Source organism: Anomalospiza imberbis, chromosome 1, assembly GCF_031753505.1.
Source record: "Anomalospiza imberbis isolate Cuckoo-Finch-1a 21T00152 chromosome 1, ASM3175350v1, whole genome shotgun sequence".
In the NCBI taxonomy this organism is placed as follows: domain Eukaryota; kingdom Metazoa; phylum Chordata; class Aves; order Passeriformes; family Viduidae; genus Anomalospiza; species Anomalospiza imberbis.
Window position 1 is genome coordinate 67,154,317 of NC_089681.1, and position 22,281 is coordinate 67,176,597.

General features: G+C 38.5%; 1 protein-coding gene across 7 annotated transcripts in view; it reads right to left on the reverse strand.

The window, feature by feature from the left end:
- Positions 1-22,281, reverse strand: part of FHOD3 (formin homology 2 domain containing 3) — a 370,799-nt gene that overhangs the window by 98,603 nt on the left and 249,915 nt on the right. For 4 of the 7 annotated variants that reach the window (XM_068195751.1, XM_068195778.1, XM_068195767.1 and 1 more), the window contains exons 8-10: positions 16,635-16,729; positions 12,394-12,537; positions 10,304-10,539 (exon numbers count right to left, since the gene is read on the reverse strand). In XM_068195751.1, coding sequence (XP_068051852.1) covers positions 10,304-10,539; positions 12,394-12,537; positions 16,635-16,729 — 475 coding nt within the window. Of the gene's footprint in view, positions 1-8,971; positions 9,059-10,303; positions 10,540-12,393; positions 12,538-16,634; positions 16,730-22,281 lie in introns of all 7 variants that reach the window. The other 3 variants (XM_068195730.1, XM_068195740.1, XM_068195787.1) reach the window with 1 other exon arrangement.

Here is a 22,281-nt window from a genome sequence, read left to right on the forward strand (position 1 = left end):
TGCACAAGGGTAGCTACCGATATAAAACTGCTATCCTGTCCCCTATTTACATTTTTTACTATTTTTTTAAGATTAAAAGCTGCCATTGATTTTTTTCATGGGCTTTAGTTTCCATTTGCAGCTGCCCTACCTGCAGAGGCATTAATGGAAAGCATTCATGACAATAGCAATGTTCAACTCATTAGTCATTAAGTTGTGTCTTTTTGGCCTAAAGGACAGTACATGCTGTGCTGGCATGGGACAGCTGGCACTGGACATCACGCTTCCTAAATTAACCCAAATAAAACATTCTTGCTAAGTAACCAATAGCTCAACTGGAAAACAGAACAGGGCGAACCATTGAGTTAGAAATAACACAGACCAAATCAGTTCAGGACTATTAGCAAATAGCAATATTTAAGTTATCAGATGCCAGTACATGAATTATTTCAGTAGAATCATTTCTATGGTCAAAGCAGGCTTCAGTTCAGCAGTAATTCTGGCAGAAGAAAAGTGTAAGTCATGCATAAAGCCTCCACAACCTACAAACCACAAAAGTAAAATAGGAAAACTATATTAAAAATAATGAAAAAGCTACACTGTCTGCCTCCCATCTCTCATATCGATGCTTTTCACCTTCCCAAACCAATAGACTCACAGAAGATGCATTTGCAGTTGATACAGTTCTCCACTTGATTTAATGAAGTATATACCATTAAGTTATGCTCCATGAGAAAAGAAAAAAAACATACAATCAGTAATGAAGTTTGTAAGACACTCATATTCCTTGCATTTTCCTGAAAGCTGGTTTTCGTTCCTCTGATTCTGAAGGCATGCTGTATGGAATTTTTTCCATTTAGAATTAGCTTCCATGTTATAAGAATACTGAATATTTACAGTGTGAGATCATGAACTCATTGAGTGCAATGCAAAGGGTCAATCCAAAATTTGTTGCATTTATATGGAGTTAGTTACAGAATTACCAGGCAAATGGCAGCGCCTGGAATTCTTCCAATACTCTGGCAAACATTTTACAGAATAAACACTTTCAACCATTCCTAAGGTGGCTTAGTGACATAACCATCTCAGTTGTCATCTGGTCATTTCCTTGTCCTGCCCACAAATATATACTTCCCTTACACAGACACCTCTCAACTTTCACACATTTACTCATTTACTGGAAAAATAGAAAAGAAAGGGCTGAACCAGGGATCATTCATATAATCCCTTCTTATTAGCTCAAGCTCTGCTATTTCTTGTGAAGGGAAACTTCTGTATCTGCTTCTCCTACAGGACTCAGATTTGGGAAATAACTCATGAAACTCTGTGGAATCATGGTTCTCTCCTTAAAGCGCAATGCATCCTATAATGCTGCAGCACAGCTCTTGCTTATATGAACAAGAGCGTCCCCATTATTGCTGTGTTTAAGTCTTTCACCAGGATTCCATATCAGTGATGTCAAAATTTCTCCTCTCCTCAACTGCCTCAAAATGCCACAAATCATTTGTGAAATACTCATCTGATATGGTGGATCTCATAAATTTGAAAGAGTTCTTTGAGAATTTATTCCACCCTATGGCTAAAACATGGCTAAAACAACAGGAGTTTACACAGCACCGAGAAAGAAGCTGAAAAAAAATTTAGAGATTCCAGAGTGATTATTCTTTTGTCAGGCCAATGACTCCTTCCTCAAGGGTCCTTGAGTTCTAGGTCAAAATCTTGGAAGAAACTTTGATTGGAAAGCTCTTTTCCTTTGCTAATATCAAGTGTAGTAGGGCAGCAACTACATGGCAAGTGGTTGGAAAAGCCAGAGGAAGGATCTGGCTCTGTATGACTTGGTAGCAGAGATGATCGGTGCGCACAGAGGCAGGTACACTCTCCAGTCTGGGAGAGCCAATGTGGTCAAGGGAAACTTGCACAAAGGAAATAAGTAATTGCATAGGGGAGATGCTCACCACTCTTTTAGCAACCAAACTCACAATTTCAGAGTCCTTGAGTGTCCCCAAAAGGGGGCTCGGATACAGATCAGAGTAGAGGGGTAAGCTCACAGGCAGGAATGATGTATGCCCTTCTTTTAACCAAAGCCACAGTGGCAGTCATTTCAGTCTTGTTAAAGAATATATATTCTGACCAACAAAACAGGTAGTGCCTGCTAAATAATCTTTCCTAAAAGGTAGAAAAGGAAAATTTCCTTGTGAATATTTATCAAAATGGGAAAAAAACTAACTAGAGTCAGAAACTCAGACACAACAGCAGATAGGTTTGTGAACTCATCTGAACTGTTCAGAGTTATGTGTTCATTTTTGTATGCAGTGGAGAAGGGGATGGTGTGGAAAAGCTCATTGCCGCTCTCACATACAGATGCAAATTTGGAGTTAATGCAATAGGGGAATTAAATTAAGAAAAAAGGACGCATAGGGAGGTTTCCAATTAAATGAGGTTACAGAAGCCAGCATGGTTTTTAGTAGTGCTGAGGAATCCATCCAGTTTACAAAAAGCAAATATTTATCCAGTGGGAGAAAAGCCTTCAGCTAATGCTGAAGGATCAGATAAATTCAGCTAACCTTAAGGCTGTTCCTGGGTTACTTGAGTTCCATGATAAAAGTATCAGGTTAGAAATATTTAAACAAAAGCTTTTTAGCACTGAAAACAAATTTCAAAACAATCACTTTGTTTATTTTCATCTTTAAAATGGATTACTGCTACAGGCTAAAAACCCTAAAAAATAACCACACCACACCCCCCCCCCCCCCATCTTTATAAAGTATATAATTGGTTATGGCAACTAACAAACATCTTCTAGAGCACAGGTTTTGCTCAGTTGTTTCAACTAAAATTTGACATTAAAGTGCATATTGAAAAAGACTATGAAAGTGCAGTTTATGGAGAGAGAACCACTAGGACAGCAAAACAAAATCTTGATAAAGGGTTCAGAATGAAAGGATTAACTTCTCTCCTTTTCAGAATGAAAACTTGCCCAGCTGATATTAAATTGCTATTCAAAGCTGCAAAGAGAAAAGCACTAATAAATTTAGACTGATGAAAGGAAATTATAAGAAGGGGACTCTTCTACAAGTTTAGCTGAAGGCAGGGGCAGAGTCCTTGAGATGCCAGGCCTTGCACCTCACACACATCTAACCTAGTCACACCTGGATGATTTTAAAAGTAAGAGTACTCTGAAGACAATGGCTCTTAGTCCACAAGAACTCAAAGCACCAAAACTTGCTCTCTATCCTAAAATAATTAGGCTAAGTCATGCTGTGATTTCATTTGCCATGCAGCGATAATCTATTTAAACTTCAGTGCTTTCTTGATTCCTCCTTAAGTTCAAATAGGAAAATCTACCATTGCCTTTACAGCAAAGTGCACTGCTGTTAACTGGACTCTGCATGTATACCAAGCATAAAATGTTTCCTTTCAGTGAGACATGCAGTCAGAAAAGAGTATCCCTACTAGAAAACCTGACACACCTACAGAGATGTTTTAATTTGTATAAAATAAAGCTGATATCATCTTGAAACAGTAATTGGACCTGGACCTGAGATACTCATCAAGTTGTAAATTTTAATTTTTTGTGTTATTATTACTTATTGGATCAATAGTGGGTCAATCCTTATCTATACATCAATGCAGTCCTTTTTTATGGTATGGCTTTGAAATTTTTTTTCTTAATCTATCTTACGTATCTTCCTCTACTGCATTCCTTATGGGAGCTTCCAAGATATTCTTACAAAGAGTATGATTGAAAATTTCACACTTTAGGGTTCACCTTTAGAATCTGCTTGACTTAATGCTTCAAATCCTACCTGCACAAGAGAAATTAATGTGTTGTCCTGCTCCAAACTTAAAATAGCAGGTTAGATTTTTATATGGTATTGCTGTCAAAGACTAATAAAGTCTTTGACAGCAATGATGTGATGCTATGAACAGACACTACCTTGGCTACCTTACCAAGCCATTTCATTTCATAGATAAATCTTTCCAAAACCTCTTCTTTTTTATATCCCATTTTCATTTTCACCCATACCAACCAAACTGTGAAAAGTTATTTTCTCTCTCATAACTGATTATATGACATTCAATGTCAAAGGACATGCAAGCTAGGTAGCTCAGCTCATATGTGTATGTGTATGTCTGTGTATGTACATGTATTAAAGAGCTTCACATCCACAGATATGTGCCTGCATGTTTATCCTGGAGATGTTTTCTTTGTCTAAGTTCATGCCTCAATTGTTTTACATATCCAAAACTAGGAACCAGAGATAAACATCAAGGAAAAAAATCCCAATGTGTTTTTTTCTATTACAGCAAAAAAAGAGAAATTAACTTCTTTCATCTGGGCCTTTAGTAGTCTATATCACAACCTGAATCTTACATCAAATGATGATGCTGAGTCTCCCCACTTTGCTGTTTCATACCTATATACCACTCATCATATTTGACACAGACAGTAACTCTAAGAGATCCTAAAATAAACCCCACCCACCACTGTATCTTTCATCTATACCCATTAAGTATTTATACAATCAAATCTTTTCTTATAGTGTTGTGGAAAGTCACCAGAACTTGAAAGATCACGACAAAAACTAGAATTTATCCACAGTAAATGCTAGAGAAAAATAAAAGATTAATTATGGTGTGGGATGTCTGAAAACATGGAAAATCATGATAATAAAAAAAACAACCCTGCAGTCCTAGCTCTGCATGATGCAATTTGAACAGTTAATGGGGCCTAATAAGCAAACTAAGGCCTGTGCTGTTGGTTAGAAACTCGTCAGGAATCCAAAGCTGAGCCGAAAAAATGCTTAGCATCAGAGGCTCAGCTGTATTCATTGTTTTCTGGTGAAACCAAAATAGCATCACGATCTCTGCCTGCATCTTGGCAATCCTCAAACATCAGAAACATGAATTTTCTAACAAACAGGACCTTACCACTTCTCAGCACAGCTTTCCTTTATTTAGACACTATTTCCCTGTTTTTTTTTCTAGGACCATAAAGGGTATTAAAGACCTTGAGCCCAGGGTGCACCATGCAATGGAGCTGTGTCCAGGTAGCCTAGAAATGTGTGGGAAACTTTGCAATTCCCTGTGCTACTCTTCAGGAGGAAGAGTCCTAACAGGCTTACAGGCAGGACCCTAAAAAAAGCCAAGTTCATGGATACATAATTCCCTGTTTGCTTCTCTGTTGTTTTTACCTTATCAATATAGGTCTCCTGAAGGCCAGCTTTCTTCAAATTGAAAAATCTGGAAGCCTCAGGTGGACCTGAACAGTTGGCCTTCCTCATATCTTTTTAGCCTCATGGTCTACTACGAGAAAGCTTACTAAAGCCAGCTTTGGTCACTGATGCAGAATGCAGGCTTCATTCTGGTAAGTTCTTAAGATGGCAATCAGTTCTTTCATTTTTTAGATGTCAAAGACAGGAGTACTGAAAAGAAAGTTCTAACCATGGCCAGGTTATCTCTAGCCGAATGTTATATACAGTGTTATAAGATCAATCTTAGCAATTCTTTGGTGATTTTTTATAATATAAAACAAATCAAAGCTATGGAAATGAAAAACAGAGTATAGTAAAGAGAGGAAAGTACCTAATCCTAGCTATTTACAACTTCATAAACCTCAGTCTTTGACCTGTAACTAATTCCAAAGTGATGGAGCTGTTCACGCAATTGCTGGCAAGAGATGTCAGCGTAAATCTCCCAAGCTCACTTGAATATGTTTGCTAAGGTCTGGCTGACACAGCTCTGATGGGACACCCAGGGCAAGAGATGAGTATGGTCTCTGTGCAGTACTGAAGGAAGGGAAATGCACAGCAAAATGTGAAACATTAATTTGAAAAACTAGGAGGAGCACTTATTTCTGATTTGGATGTACAGAACTCAGAGAAGCTATGCCATGCTGAAGACAGCACTGAGAACTTCTGAACAGGTTGCCTTTCACTCTCTGAAATCCAGTCAGGATGACACTAAAAGACAGAGAGACAGAAATTTGCCTTTTAATGCTTATTTAACCAGAAATCACTGCATACAATAACAACATAAATCTAGTGCAAGTCCCATGCCACTCTTTGCATTTTACCCTGACTCTATCCATGGTGTGGCTGGTAAAAGCTATCTTTACTTTAAAAAGAAAAGAAAACAAACAAACAAACAAAAAACACAACCCATGAAAGAATGTGTTTAAAAGTCTACTGCATAAGAAGGAGCATGCTAGACCACAGACTGAGAGCACTCAGTTTGGACCACGGCAGAAAACCTTAGGAGGTACCTCCAGCACAGCATTTAAAACATCATGTTAACAGGACTGAAATTTCCACCAGGCTTATTGGTGCTTTATGCCATCATAGTAAGAGAAAGAAGTCTTAGCAAAGCAAACCTGCTGCTGGTCAGGACAGGCATCTTAAAGTATGCTGGAGCAGGTACAGACCTTTAAATCAACCTTCAGCCTTTCTTGGTTAGTAGCTGTTATCAACTTCTTTACTTATTTAGTAACAGGCACGTCAGGCTGGGCTTTGGTCTCCATGAAAACTATTTTAACACAAAGCAGATTTGGATCCTTATTTGTTTTGAACCACAGGCGAAAAAGCAATACATTTAGTTTGGAAAAAGGCTGCCAAGTGGATGTAAAAGGCTTGCAAGTTTTCCTTTCAGTCGCCCTTAGCATTTACTGTCAACTTTTCCCAGCTCAAAACCCAAAGTCTGTTCCCAATTAGCCTGGCATAGACCAGACCAACTCCATTGACTTCAGACAACTTTTCTGGATATAGAGCATTGTGAGACAGAACAGAATTAAGCCAATATTGTCTTTTTTTTGTTGTTTTACCGGCACCATTAATTTCTCTCTTTTTGGAAGACTTATCGGTTGACATAAAGCAGATGACTGTGGACAACCTGTTTGATGTGGTAAACAAAAGCAAAGCCATTGCCAAAACAGCTGATGAGCTAGAAAGAAAAGAAACATGAACATTGTGGGAAGGAGAATGATGGGAAAGAACTTGAACCTTCTCCTGATTTTGGTACAGAAGTCCAAAAATAACCTAGAATATTTCCCAAAATAAAATTTAGTATAATGTAAGAGTGTGACTTCAATCTCTAACCGTGTCCATCAGAAGCAATTCCATTGGGTCTAATCTACTGTAAAACCAGACATAAGACATCTGCAGCCACACACAAAGTTTAGAGCTTTCAGCAGGAACAACACAGTAGGATTATCATTAGTACTGTTACAATTCCTACAGGGAAAGAAAATGTAGTGAAGGAATAAAGACTGAAATCCATTTTGTAACTATTTTTAAGGAAATAGAGCACTATAAAAACTTACTGCCAATTTTTTTTTCTTTTCTCAAGAGGAACCAGGGTTATGAACCAAAAGGTCATTAGCAGGAGACAGTTCTTTCATGGCTGAATAGAAGTCACTTTCAATTTGCAGAGGTAATAAGTAATTTTTATCCATTTGTATAGATTCCTTTCTATAACATTAACAATGGAAGCAACAGGGTCATAATGAGCATTTCTTTTGACAAAATCAGATGATGTCTGCATCATGTTCTAACATAGGATTTTAAAATTTAAATACAAATGGCTACAAGATCGATCTATTCAAGTCCTTTAAACCAATAAATACCTTGCATTGAAGACCATATGCACAAATTTGAAAATTTGACTCTAGAAAACCTCTTTCCATGTGAGCCTAATTAATATTCTATAAATATGTAAAAACCTTAAAGGACACATTCAACTTCACTATTTTTCTGCCTAAACATTAATTAATAGAAGCCATAAAGCTTTTTCTTTTCTCTCTCTCTTTTTTTTCTTTTTCTTTTTTTCTTTTTTTCCCTCAATTTAGCTATCAGGTATAGAGATACTGTTGCACACATCTGGACTATTTCACTGAAAGTTGAGACTTACTGGAATAAGATAAAGCAGGAAGGCTGTTTTTCCTCTTCCTACCACAACTACAGATTTGGGCAGATAATACATCTAAAAATGTGAAGGACAGAATCTGCTTATCTGAAAAGCTTGTTTACCAGAAACACTTTACCAGAAAAATGAGAATTATAGAAGATCCAACAGTTGACTAACTTCTTTTTATGAAGTGAAACAATTTCACTGAGCACAGAACTTGAATCCTCAAATCCTGAATATAATGTGTAGACTGTGATGTCCCATGGGAATAAAATCTGATTTGCCAGCTACAAATAATTCCCTGCCTTTACCTGCCAAGAGGACTGGAGAATGGGTGTGGGGCTGGGCAGTGTTTTTATTTAACTAATATACAAAGTAAAGATCAGAATTACACACATTCATAATTGAATGCCTGTTTCCTTACGGAGCCAGGTGATCAATTTGGACATTCCAAATGGAAGTTAAGAATATTTAATTATTGTCCTACAGAAGATAACTGCAACACAAAATTAAAATTCACTGCTTATATAAAGATTTCTTTCTTGTATTTAAACTTAAATTATGCTTAAAATATATCACTGTCAAAGAGTGTGTGGAGCAGAATGGGATTTTTTTTTTCAAAAAAGTAACGTGATTATTGAAATTATGTTATGTTGGTTAAAAATATTTCAAAGAGCTTCTGAAACTAACATGTTGTGGTTTTATTCCTTCTATTCTATTCCCACTAAAAATTAGCTCAAACACAGATTTATCAGAAGTTACTGAATACTACAAAATAAGGCTAGCAAGCATACACAATAATAGTGAAAAAACATATTTGTAGAAGTTGTTGTCCTGGATAGCTTCTATTTGTTCAATTAACAGTAAGGGAATGAACAATTTATGCAGAGTAGAAGCATCTCCTCATTTCCAATCCAAATTCATCAGTTTAACAACAACAAAAAAAATCATATAAACCATATAACCATAAATATCTGCTCCACATTCATGGCTACAGATTCCCAGTCATATTGTTAAGTCCTGATGCAGGGCCCAAGGTCATGCACAAAGCATCCCATGCAGAGCAGCTGAAGCTCTCAGCTGTACTCACACTGGAGATGCTTTAAACTCATCCTCAAATGCACTGTCATCCTTGTTATCAGCCTGTAAGACCGTGGGGCTCTCAGCTGTCAGCCCACTAAAGACCAGGCCATGGAAGGTGATGGGAAACAAGCATTAATGTGTTGTCAAATGCCAAAAGAAAAAAAAAAAAAAAAAGAAAATAAAGTGTTATGTAAGTGGTATACAACATTCAACTACTGTTTCAGTTATAGGGAGTCTTACATTTTCATACTGCCAGAACCCATTAAACTTTAGTCAACCCAGCTCTCTTTGCAAGAAGGACTGCTTTACATGCAACATAGGATTTTAAGGCTATAAGTTTACATCCCCCGCTAAGCAAGAGAAACCTTCAGTGAACATCCAAAAAGTTATAATTAATACAAGATATGCTCTTCTACAGACCACGCTTCAGTTTTTCAAACTGCCTCTTCAGCAGTGAGATGGCACTGTCCAGCTTTGGCTGTCTGCAGTTTTTATGTATCACCACCTGAACTAGTCAGCCAGATTCCCTTTAGAATCAAAAAAAAGCCAGTCTCAGAGCTTGATTCATCTTGGTCGAAATTTCAGGCGTGTAGAACACATGAGATAACTGAAGGCCCACCAGTGCTTGCTGCACTCCACTGACATCAAAGAGATGAGAGCTGATCAGACATGTAACTCTGGTGAATTACTTCCAGCCCCCTCATGCAGCAGTCAGACACTCTGAGGATCTGCAGTTCCTTTTTTACCTAAGCGCACACAGCCTAAGCCAACCATCGTAGGACTGGCAAAGACACCATCTTCGACTGACTCCACTGTTGCAGACTGCTGCTCAGCTAGCCATTACTGCCTCTCTTTTGCTAATTACAAAACATTAGATATATTCACTACTCTGCTGTAGCCTCAAAGGCAAATATTTATGCTGGAATGAAGAGGAGGAAAAAAAAATAAGAATGAACTGTAACATGCACAGGATAAATAGTTCTGAATTAACATTGCCATGCTCTTGTTACAATCTTCTGTTGTGTGGACATAGTGAATATAAAATCTGTCAATGGATGAAATTAGGCTGAGTTAGTCCTCATACCAAATGCTCTATATTGTGTGGTTTGGGTCCACTTACTGAGGATGGATGGAGCCAATGAACTTAGCTATAGAGGTAGGTCACCTACAAATAAATTTATTTTTTGTGCTGGTGTTTCAACTCTGAATATGCTTTTGCTTTTTTCATTTTTATTTCAATGAAAAGAGGAAGATAAAGAAAATCCTATCATATTAATAAAGTGCAATGAGCAGAAAGCGGTGGGAGAAGAAAGGTGTATCCCTCAGCTCCTGCCCTTACCTCTCACTGAGTTCTTCCACGCGCTGCCCGTGGCTCAGCACGAAGCTGGACTGCCCGCAGGGGCTGGCAGGGGCTGATAAAGTGCTCTTGACGTTGTTCTGTGCCGAGTGCCTGCGGCTCCGCCGGCGCTCCAGCCCCCTGCGCTCACCAGCGCCAAGGCTGGCCCTCCTCCGATCCTTGCGCCCACTGGGAGGGGGCTCAGCACTCTCATCTCCATCTTCATGCCTCAGTGTCACCTGAGAAACAAAGGAAGAAGGCCGACACGGCCGCTTCAGCTACCACAGGTCTTCACACCTAGGCTTAAAAATTTCCTGGTCTCAACATGATTAACTCCAGTTAGCATCACTGTTTACACAGCTATCCCTGAAAGTCACTGTCTATCCATTAGTGCAGTTTGGCAGCTCTAACAATGGAATTATATACTGATGCCTTGCATACAACACTATAGGACCTGTAACAACATATTTATGTACCTCCTAATCTGTTTTCTTTTTAACGTGGGACCAAATTTTCAAGGAAGCTGAGCAGTCTTGGACAACTTGTTCTCTTTATATCCTTACAAAATACATAGGTGAAATCTTGGTTTTAGTGAAGTTAACAGGAAAAAACTCCATGCATTGACTGATTCAACATTTCCTCATGTTCAGATATGACACTTATGGTGATTAAGTGGAAGGTCCAATCTAGAGTGTGCTGGAAATAGCAGAGGACTAAAGCATGGGTGCAACACCAAATATTTCAAACTGCTGCATGCCCCTGATGTGCCAATGTGAACTACCTGTTATCTTATGGTACATGAGGACAGAGATTCCTGGTAGAAACAACATCGTATCTAGTGGCTCTCATCTGAAATGCAGCCTAACATCTAAATAATCATTGTATGAGAAAGATCCACTCAAATAGGCAGAGGTACAGAAAGGACAAGAAGAATGCCTGTCTTCTTATTTCTATTAGTCTTGTTACTCTGGTAATTCTTACCAGAAGTTTCTTAAAAAAACAAAGTGGGAAGTGAGATGTCTCTGCTTGGGATGTAAAATCTGTTTCTGTGAGGAAAAACAGATTTTTCAGGTAAAAAACAGGATTGGCAGATAAAAGGAAGAACCTGCATAGACATATTTCAATTTAAACTGGTCATCAAGAAAAAGCTGGCACCCAACTAAGTCAACTGCCAATTCTGCAGTTAAGCCTTTCAGTAGGTGCAGCATGCACAAAAAAACAATCCATCCTTTTAAGATTAATCGCTATATTTTAAAAATGGCGGTAAAAGATGATGCCTCTGATGATAGAAAAAGAAAGAATATTATTGAGCCCTCTCATTCTCTTGTTTTTCCTGAAAATTGCTGTATATAAAGCTTAACTCTGCTAGTTAGTGAAGTGGCATGGGAGTAGAATTGATGGAGAAAATGGAGAATCAAATCTACCAAATCCTTCCCTGGACTTGGCAGAGATGAAGTAATTTAATTTTGTCATATGAGAACACTAATTCACATTTACATTAAAACTTCAGCCCAAACCTCCTAGCTCCAAAACTTCCCAAAATCTGAAAAAAGGCTAATTAGTAAGAAACTGGATTTCCTACCCCTACATATAACTGTTTCAGAAGTAGTTATTTTATACCTAGGTGGTAAATGAGGAGTCACTCATTACTCCATTGCTGCAAACTGCATAGGATCTGGTCCAGTGTAAACTCTTAAACATGGACTTACTGGATATTCAGCTGCAGAACAAGTGGTACTTGTGAAGTTGAGCTCAGCTGAACCTTTTTGACGAGCTGAATACTTTTGCACATGGGAAGAACTTCTACTTGCTGCAGCATGTGTAACTAGCAGTTGCAGAAAGGAGGCTAGTAAATGTGCTGGTTTGCCTTGGACTATGCCCCAGCTTTAATACAAAATGCCTTTGCATTAAAGGCAGCCGTGTGCCAGAGCAGGTCACATATGCAAATGTGTACAATACTTACAGCAACCAGATGTTTTTCTTTGAAAATAGGAGAGATAACCAAATTTCACCTAGGTTACATTCCCCCCCTCCTCTCAGCTTTGAAGTTTGCACAAGCTGTAAGATGCATAAAACAGGGCATGTTATGTTACCTCATAAATGTTAAATTGCTCAACTAAGTCCAAGTCTGTTCCTTTCTTGTTCAAGTGTCTCTGTGAAATAGCTTCAATGCCTAGCTCTTCCAGACAGTCCACCACATCGTAGAAAGAGTCTTGATCTGGCAATCCTGACAGCGTCTATGAATCAAAGGAAAAACATTTAAATCTGTTTGTTTTGAAAAGAATTAAACAAAGGATTTTAAAAGTGGGTGGCAAGTGGTGCTATGTATGATTTCAATAAAGTAAACCCCATGATGTGGGATTAGAGACACTGATAGAAAATAAAAAACAAGTGGCACAGCTTTTAACAAACAACTCTCTGCACTGTGTAGAAAAATGAATAATTGGCAAAACAAATCAATGTTGTTATTTTATACAGAAAAAAGTATGGAAAATGTAGGTCTTTAAAACACACAGTTGGATTCTTTCTCGCTGCATTCAAGTGCAGACTTAAAGAACAGAGAATGTTAAACCATCAAATACAGGAATAAAAGCAAAGAGGGAGAAAAAAACCCCGAAATGCTTAGCTAAAAAGAGTAAAGCTCAGTTCCTACTGATTACTTTAAGTTTAGCCTTAAGAAGAAAAAGTCCAATGCACAGCTGTGTAGTGTCAGGATAACAGGAAATATCCTGCAACATGTGCCTACTGTCCTCCACACCTGCAACAACAGTCATCTTCCCTGAGCACAAATTGGTTTGTATTACAGAGATAGTGACTCCTCTGCTCCCTTTCAAATTAAAAAGTCTTATTAAAGGTACACTGACTCCTTAATTCCTATTCCAGCTTGCTACTGATTCCTAGTCAATTTGTGCTGATTTTTACTGCTCCTTATGCATGATGCAGAAAGACTAGTTTAATCCTGCACATGTTGTGCAGAAACTACTGAACACACCGTGCCACCTACCTACGGGGCAAGGACATCCCTCACCACAGGCACCAGTCTATGCAGAGCTGTTGCTACAAAATATCTGAGAGCGCAGGCTGGAAGCAACACAGTTTTTCTGTATTAGCTCACCAGAGAGAAGTTTACTCTGGAGTACTTTCCTCTCTCCCATTCAATTAGCTAAGTAATTTATCTATATTCCCAGCAGAGGAGAGAAAGAGCAAGGGAAAGAGATGTGAAACTCAGGCCCTCTCCAAGGAGAGCTACATGTTCTCATGCCTGGGATGAACTGTGCTCTGTGAATGCTGGTTTTTTGAGCCCATCCTTTCCAAGGTGGCTCTGAGCAGCAGAGTGCAGAAAACAGGAGCCCCTCTGGGCTGCCTCCCTACACCAGGAAGTTTTACATTCAGAAAAATGGGTCTAGATTACATGACTAATGAGAGAGAAATGGGCAGCTGATACAGCTGTCATGTTAAAGCATCTTTTTCCTATGATGTAAGCCCCTGAAATATGTGCACCAACAATGTACATTTTAATTTAATTTTTTTTCTAATTAAACACAACACAGCAACATTTTCTTCTTCAGTCATTACAGGATTATTAACTGGTGAAATCCACCACAACAGGAATTCTTAGCACAAAGATCAAAGTGTTAAGGTTATAAATTCAGGCTTTAATTAAGAATTTGTCTCTTTCCAGGACAGCATTTAAGCCTTTGTTTAGAACCCACTGAAGACTATGAAACTAAAACATCTTGAACAGTGCTGAAAACAGGTACCACATTTATTTTATTCCTTCCTAAACTGGCACCAAGCATTGAGTAAAAATCTGAGGATTTGGCAAATGAAGTTCTCACACTACGCATTCAGTGGAACTTTAACTTGGATATAGAAATATTATAATAGAAAAGTGTTCAACTATGAGGCTTTCACTTGCAAATGAAAGACATGGACAGCAACTATTCTGATCCAAATGCCTTCATGCACAGTAGGATGTGATGTTTTATCTGCAAAATGGTGGAGTAAAAGCCAGATCTTCTGAGCATTTGCTTCCTAAAATAACAGGAAATTATCTTAATGTTGATATGCAGATCACACACCTTCAAGTATAGCTTTTTTAAAATCCAAGGTAAGGCAAGCTGTAGACTGGAAAAACAGCGACATAAGGTAGTATTTACTGGCAACTGCTGCTGTCAGCAGCCTTTTATTGGTTATTATAATTTAAAATCACACAGCAGTGTAAATCCAATTTTCACTGCATGTTGTTGACCAGAACTGGACAATTAATCTCTCAAGTATAGAAATAAAATATTTTTTCTTTGCACGGTTTGTCGCTACACTCACAGATCCATTTTCAGAGCCTAAAGCATATCAAATTCAATTTCTAACTACTCCAAGAAAAATAACAAAGGTTATACTGGAACTATGTAAAACCAGAAGTATCTGCACTGGGATCACTCTCATCTAAGAAATTCATTAATGCCTAAATCCTCACAAATTAAGAGAGGGTTAATAAAATATTGGCATAACTAAATTGATTAAGCATCAGCAAAAGAGAGGGAGAGGATAAAAGGACTGGAGTAATTCTTATGTCTGGCAGATATGTTTCTGCTCTAGAGCAGGAAGGAACACAGTCTGTAAATGGATACATGGAGAAAAAAAAAAGAGTACAAGCATGCTTCCTTAAGACAAATCCTTCATGAGGACTCTGCCCACACTGAAAACTTTGACATTTTCTTGTCTAGAGAAGCTGAAACCATCTGAGTCTTCTTTGCATTCTCTGTGGAGTAAAAAATTACAACTGTTACATGATGCTTGAAGTTTTCTCTATAATCATGAAAAATATCCCATTAAAAACATCATAAAGCTGCCCATAAGCCAGATCATAATTATAAGTGTGGATTTGTGGGATTCCTCTCTTCCTTGATCTTCATAACTGCCTTGCTCCTTTGACTGTGACATGCTTTTTTCTTTTGTATGTTTGTAAAGAACTACCTCCTCCTAAAAATAGCTTTAAATGTACTGAAAAACTCAGACTTAAGGAATCAACTACAGGATAATAAAAGCATTAGTAGGGAAAACCTTTGAGGAAGTCAAACACCAGGTAGGTTACAACTGTGCAAATGATGAAAATAACTATCTCAGAATGAGGAATCAGTACACAAAACAAGATGTAAAGCAGAGACATTAAAGACTAGTTACCTTGGCTTTAACAGCAGCTACACTTAGAAGCATATATAACTGGTGATGCTTTTCAGAAAGAGTACAGCCGTAAGGTAAGGTGCTATTTTAAACTCAAGAGGAACCTTACTACTGTTGAATCGGGAGCAAGGGTGACTAAGCATAAGTACAGTAAGATCAGTAATGTCACCAGGAGAGGTTAGTCTCTCTCAGACATATTTGTTGGAAAATATCTGCCATTAAGAAATCATTTTATTAAAAAAACCCCCCAAAAAAGACCCCTAACAAAAACCCAACAAAAAAGCAACCCACAATTCCAATCACGTAGACAAGAGACCAATAAGCTGGCAGCTTGGTATATAACCCCCATGAACAAACTCAGCACCTTCAAGTGAATACAATGAGTAATAATAATATTTCCTAATACTCTGCCTTATTAAGTATAACCATAAACCACACAATTGTTTGCCAAGAGTACGCTGGCTTTCTGTGCTCTTTAAAAAAATTAATCTTTAATTTTAGTACCCCCTCCCTCTACAATTTGTCTGTGGCTAGATGCTGATTTTTAAGGAATTTACACTCAAATTTCTAACTTTCAAGAACTTTCCATTTTCTCCCTCCCAATAGCATAAGCCAATATTTCAGAAAATATGTGATTTTACTGCAAAACTATGACTTGTAAATCCAGTCATCAAAAAATATAAGGAAATCAGAAAAAAATGTAACCTTACTTTTTTAAGCAAAAGCACCTTTACTAGCACTCAGACCTGTTAAATTCATCACATTTATATCACAGAAAAAAAATAATTAAACTAAATGAACTAGAAAATTGTGCACAACACAAGCCTTTGTGAGCATGTGATCTTTTCACCAACACTTGCTTTCCTTCTCTCCTTGGATAATCTGTTGAGTTACTTTGTCATGTTTTCCTTTAGCACTGCATTGTCAGCGCTGGAAGAGGAGCCATGTCAGACCACAATTCCACACAACATCCACCTCTGCTCCCAGCTGCTGCAGCACAAGTAACAGGAGTGTGCTGATTGATTACAGCTTGTCCTGCAACTTCTTTGTGACGGGTCTCTTCCATCATAAACTCTCAACAGGGAAGTTCCTGATACAATTGAAAACACTAATATTATCTGCACCAGTCATGCTAGCAAAGTAAACAAACCTTGTTAACCAAGGTCATCGCATAAACCAGTAGTTCCGTATCAACCCCATCCTTCTCCTCCAGTATCTCCATGATGTTGGACCATGGCTTGGCTCCTAGAGGAAAAGCAGAAACTATTGGTTACAGTGATCAAAATGGAAAGCTACATAAAAAGCTTCTGCTTATCCAAGAAGTAGCATAAATTGGAATATGTGCCCAGGTGAAAGCTCAAGCAGAAAGATCCAGCTTTGTCTACAGTCTCTCCTACTCCCCTGAAAGCTAAGTTAATTTAGACAGTGAAAACTACAGTCCAGCCTAGTGCAGGGATATAAAATATGGCAAGTGGACTCTCTACAAAGGTACCAACTTCTCTCCCTTGATGATGAAGGAAGCTTTGTTAGCACAGTGTGACTGACACCAAAATTCTAAAAATCAGGTGACAGGAATTTTACCCAGCCTATCATAGGTTCACATAGTATTTGATAAATCTTCAGCAGAGACCTACATGCTGTGCTTTCAGTGTGCCTGCTGCTCCTATTTCTAGTGCTATTGCCGAGTTGTGCTGCATTAAGGTAAGGCAGATTAACAAAACATTGTGGCAGAGAAACAGTTTTCTCAAATTACAGGCTATATGTCTTGGGGAAAAGAAATGATCAATGAGGGAAAAGATTTTTGCTGTGGCTGTTCCTCAAAATACTTTAATAGGAAACCTACCGACAGAAATTTCAGATATCATTTTCCACTAAGAAAGTTCAGAATTTTTGCTTTTAGTTATTTGCCTGATTTGCATGTTGATTTTAATTTGCATATTTCTCTGATACCTAAACCCTAATGGTTTACTGAGTTACTGTGCTAAAAACATCAGGCAAGCAACTCACCACTCACACTCAGCCTCTTGTGGGGAAGGTACCTTGTAAAACTCCTGTCTCACTTGACTGAATGGCAAGATGGCTGTATGTACCAAATTTTATCTAGGAAAACTGAAATAAATAACAAAAGACTGCAATTCAGTGTTTTGTTTGGAGTAGAGTTAAAGGTGAGGAGGACTAAGCAGAGAGCTAACCTTAGCCTAGAGATACACTCAATTCAACTACACAATATAACTGTGACAGTCTTTCAGTTTCAGAGGGAAACATGCAGAGTATTCCAACAGTCCACATCCCCTGAACACTATACAGTAGATTAGAGTTTGAGTATAATCAGGCAGCAAAATGCAATATGCCATCACAGCCACCTCTCGCTGACTGATTGGTCACCCCAAGTCTAAACTGTGTATTACCCTGCAACAGCCCTTGCTTATAAAGATGATATTATATATGTACCCTGCTACACAGACATAAAATCTCTGCTAACCAAGGATCTGCATTTCCAGGGCAATGGCAGTACACTGCATGGAAAAACCTGTCTAAAAGTGAATGTGCAGACAGCAATATTCCTCCTTTTTTTTCTCCCCCCTTATACAGTCTGATCTTTACTACTTGGTCAGGGCTTTTTTATCGTAAGCAAAATCAAAGGAGGATGGGGATTCACTCTCAGCTCTCCAGATGTATCTATATGCATTCTTAATTGAATACTAATTCAAATACATGTCTGTAATGAAAATACACTAGACACCTCTTTACCAGATTCTCTATATTGCCAGACATTTTGTGCAGTATGTGTTCAAAAGTCATGTGGAACAAATTCACTCAGATTGCAAATGATATATGATCAGCAGGAATGATATTCTCACTACAAAAATGTTTTCCTGTGGTTTTCAGTGAAAAAAAATGAAAAATGGAAGGAAATAGGAAAGAGAAGCAAAATGGGGAAAGCATGCGAGTCTGACTCACAATAATGCTGTTTGGAAAAACAGTGAGTTGATAACATCATAAAAACATAATTATTTAATCCACTGAATTTTTCAGTGAGAGTCCTTTGTTATTGCAGGCAGGTTCTACTCTTATTGGAACAATCCTGTTTTTTTTTCTAGGCAGCACCCATGTGGGGTTTTTTTTCCCTGAATGTCTCAATAATTCTTCATTATCATAAAATAATAATTTCATGGTCACCTTGCTGTTTTCCTGCAAGGATTATATATAATATTCTTCTAGCAATGCTGCTATTTTATTTCAGAACACAATTTTTAAAAATATTGTTGATTGGACACACCTGCTAGTGAGGCAGCCCTGTAACAGCTCATCTGTCTTTCAAAGGCTTTCTTTATGCTTCTTCTACTAAAATTCCAAAATCTAGGCTTAAATTCCAAATTCTTCATCTATTCCCTAACTACAATCAAGAGGAGGCAGTACTATCAATAACTTTGACAGAGCTATTCCTATTTGTACCGGGTTAAACCTTTCTTTTAAATGCTATTTCCCTCATTATGATCTCCATCTGAGCAGCCAAAAAGTGAACGTGGAAATAGCTGTAAGGCCATCAATAGCTGTAAGGCCTTATTCTACTCGGAATAAGGCAGTACTGCTGTGGAAATTGCACCATGAGCTTACTGCTTTGCTGTCCTTGGGTTAATATTTTTGCACATATATAATGAGAATCTATAGTTTCCAACCTATGATCCATATAGCATGGGACATATGCAGATCCAACTCTGCTCCCCCTTTCAGTGCTCCCCCTTCCAGAACCTGTGCAGTCCAGCATGCCTGAAGTGAAAAGAGACCCGTTCAGATTAAAATCATAATGAGGAAAATTGCATTGGAAAATAAAGATTTCATCTTGTACATACTAGAGTAGCTCTGCCAAAGTCATTGATAGTACTGCCTCCTCTTGATTCTAGTTAGGGAATAGGTGAATTTCCTCCTTCATCAGATTCTGATGTAGAAAAATGATGATATAGAAGAATGATGATATAGCAGCCTAGTGATATTTCTGGGAGCAGATGGGGATGTTTCTAAAAGGTTATGACTTTTATGCAAGACTTGTGGCAAAATCAATGGGAGTGATGAAATAGGCTCAGTGAAGTGAAACACCAGAGATTGAGTTTTGTGTGTTTTCCTGCCTCCTAATGGGTAAAATGAGAACTGCTTGACTGCCCTTTAGGGCCTTGTCACTTGGAAGAGCTCTTTATCACAGCTATTCTGACAGGGAGGCTGCAGCCTCAACTCTGATGCTACTTGCAGTGTTACGAGTAACCATGCATGGTGTATAGACAAAGAGCAATGAGGTTGCAACAATTAAGTTAATATTAAATTAATATAGTCTATTTTCTGAATAACATTGCCCATTGTTTTAAGTCCCAGTCTTTTCTCAGTTTCCTCTTTAAATGTTTTTACATATTTATTTGACTGCTTTTGTTCATGTCATACACAAAACCTTGACACCACAACTACAAAATATCTGCACAGTTTCTATAAAGCGTGAAATATCTCACACAAGGGCAGAACCTTGCATGAGAACTGCCACCAGCTAAGAGAGTGACTGTCTCCAGCAGCTGTATGTTGCTGTAGAGCAGGATGGTAATGAGAATGACTCCAAATCAAAGGCAAAGAGAATGAATTCCAATTTATTTCAAATGCACTGCTCTATATATAGAGAACATCGTGCGGACTAATTTCATTGGTCTTAGAGTAAAAACATCTCACACCATTGGTGTGCAGTGGATGACGCACGGTGGCAGAACATATCTATAAACAATGTGAACAACAAGATAGATTAGAGAATTATTTACATTCTTTCCCAACTGTCTCCCAGGCTCTTGCCTGGTTAGAAAACCTTCTCTTTTTCTCTCTGACTGAAATGAGAATATCCACAGTTGTAGGCTGGAAAGGTAGTAATACTTTTGGAAAGACCTTGACATCTCGTACTTCTGGCTATTTATATACGAATGAACTTAGATCTTTCCAGTGTACCTACAGTACATGAGTTAATTTAGTGGAATCTAACTATGAATGAAATTGCAGGAAAAGCAAAGAACAGATAATGAGAGCCATTTGGCTTTAATCTCTATCCTAAAATATTATTGTGATAAAGAAGCCCTAGAGAGCAAAGTGCAATGCCAGCTCCACTTCCACTTTGCAATCCAGAAGGGAGGAGCTAAATGGAAGTGCAAGTAGAAGCTAGTTCCTACATGATGAGGGCCATGCAGTTATTTGTTAATGGTCTGCTTGTACCTCAGAGTAAAGCTGGTATTTCCATGGATCTCTGTACTCCAATTTGCATATGGATGTATTCACACATAGAAACCACAGATGGGATCGCTTTGAAACCAGGCTGAGTTAATATGGGGTTCTATAAGTTAATCATGTGTGGTACACATGTTGAAGAATTATGTCATATCTCATCACCTTGTATATACATGAAACATCAAACTTTTATCAAAGCAGTGCTGAACTCAATTGCATACCTGCAAGATTTATGACAATGACTCAAGAAAAGGCATTTTCTTTCTTTATGCTTTTTTCTCTTTTTCTGTTTTGTTTCATCAGTCATTAAAGGCAGGTACTTCTCATTTACAGGCCACTAATTCAAAATTATAAATTAAAACATAGCATATCCACATGTAAAAGTGAAGGGCTTTGACACTGTATCCCACAGCATTCTTCTGGAGAAACTAGCTGCTCATGGCTTGAGTGGGTGCACTGTTCACTGGGTAGAAATCTGACTGGATGGTTGGCCTAGAGAGTGGTATTTCTGGAGTTCAGTTCAGCTGGCAGATGATCACTCTTAGGGTTCCCCAGGGCTCAGTGTTGGGGTCACTCCTGTTTAATATTGTTATCCACGACCTGGATGAGGGCTCTCAGGGCAGCCTCAGTCAGTTTGCAGGTGACACCAACTTAGATGGGAGTGTTGATCTGCTGAAGGGCAACAAATTTCTTCAGAGGGATCTGGACAGGGAGGATCAATGGTATGAAGCCAATTGTATGATGATCAACAAGGTCCTGGTGCTTGGGTCACAACAGCCCTGTGAAGCACTGGGGGCAGAGCAGCTGGAAAGCAACCTGTCAGAAAAGGACCTGGGAGTGCTGGTCAACAGCAGCTGAACATGAGCCAGCATGCGCCCAGGTGGCCAAGAAGGCCAATGGCATCCTAGCCTTTATCAAGAATAGTGTGGACAGCAGCACCAGAGAAGTTATTGTCTCTTTGTACTTGGCACAGGTGAGGCCTCATCTTGAATCCTGTGTTCGGTTTTGGGCCCCTCACTGCAAGGAGGACATTGAGGTGCTGGAGCATGTCCAGACAAAGGCAATGAAGATGGTGAAGGGTCTGGAGCACAAGCCTTATGAGGAGTGACTGCAGGAGCTTTAGCCTTGAGAAAAGGAGGCTCAGGGGAACCTTACTTCTCTCAACAACTCCTGAAAGGAGGCTGTAGCCAGGTGGGGGTTGTCCACTTTTCCTGGTTAACAAGTGACAGGATGAGAGGAAATTACCCCAAGTTGCATCAAGAGAGGTTTAAGTGGATATTAGGAAGAATTTTTTTCACCAAAAGGGTTATCAGGTTTTGGAACAGGCTGCCCAGGGAAGTGGTGGAGTCACTATCTCCAGAGGTATTTAAAAGACATGCAGATGTAGCACCAAGGGACATGGTTTAGTGATGAACTTGGCCGTGCTGTGTTAATGGTTTCTTAAAAGTCTTTTCCAACCAAAATTACTCTGTAACTATTACATTGATGACCTAAAAGGGAACTAAATATAAAACCAGAAAAAAATCTCTTAAGGAGCTAAGTACAAC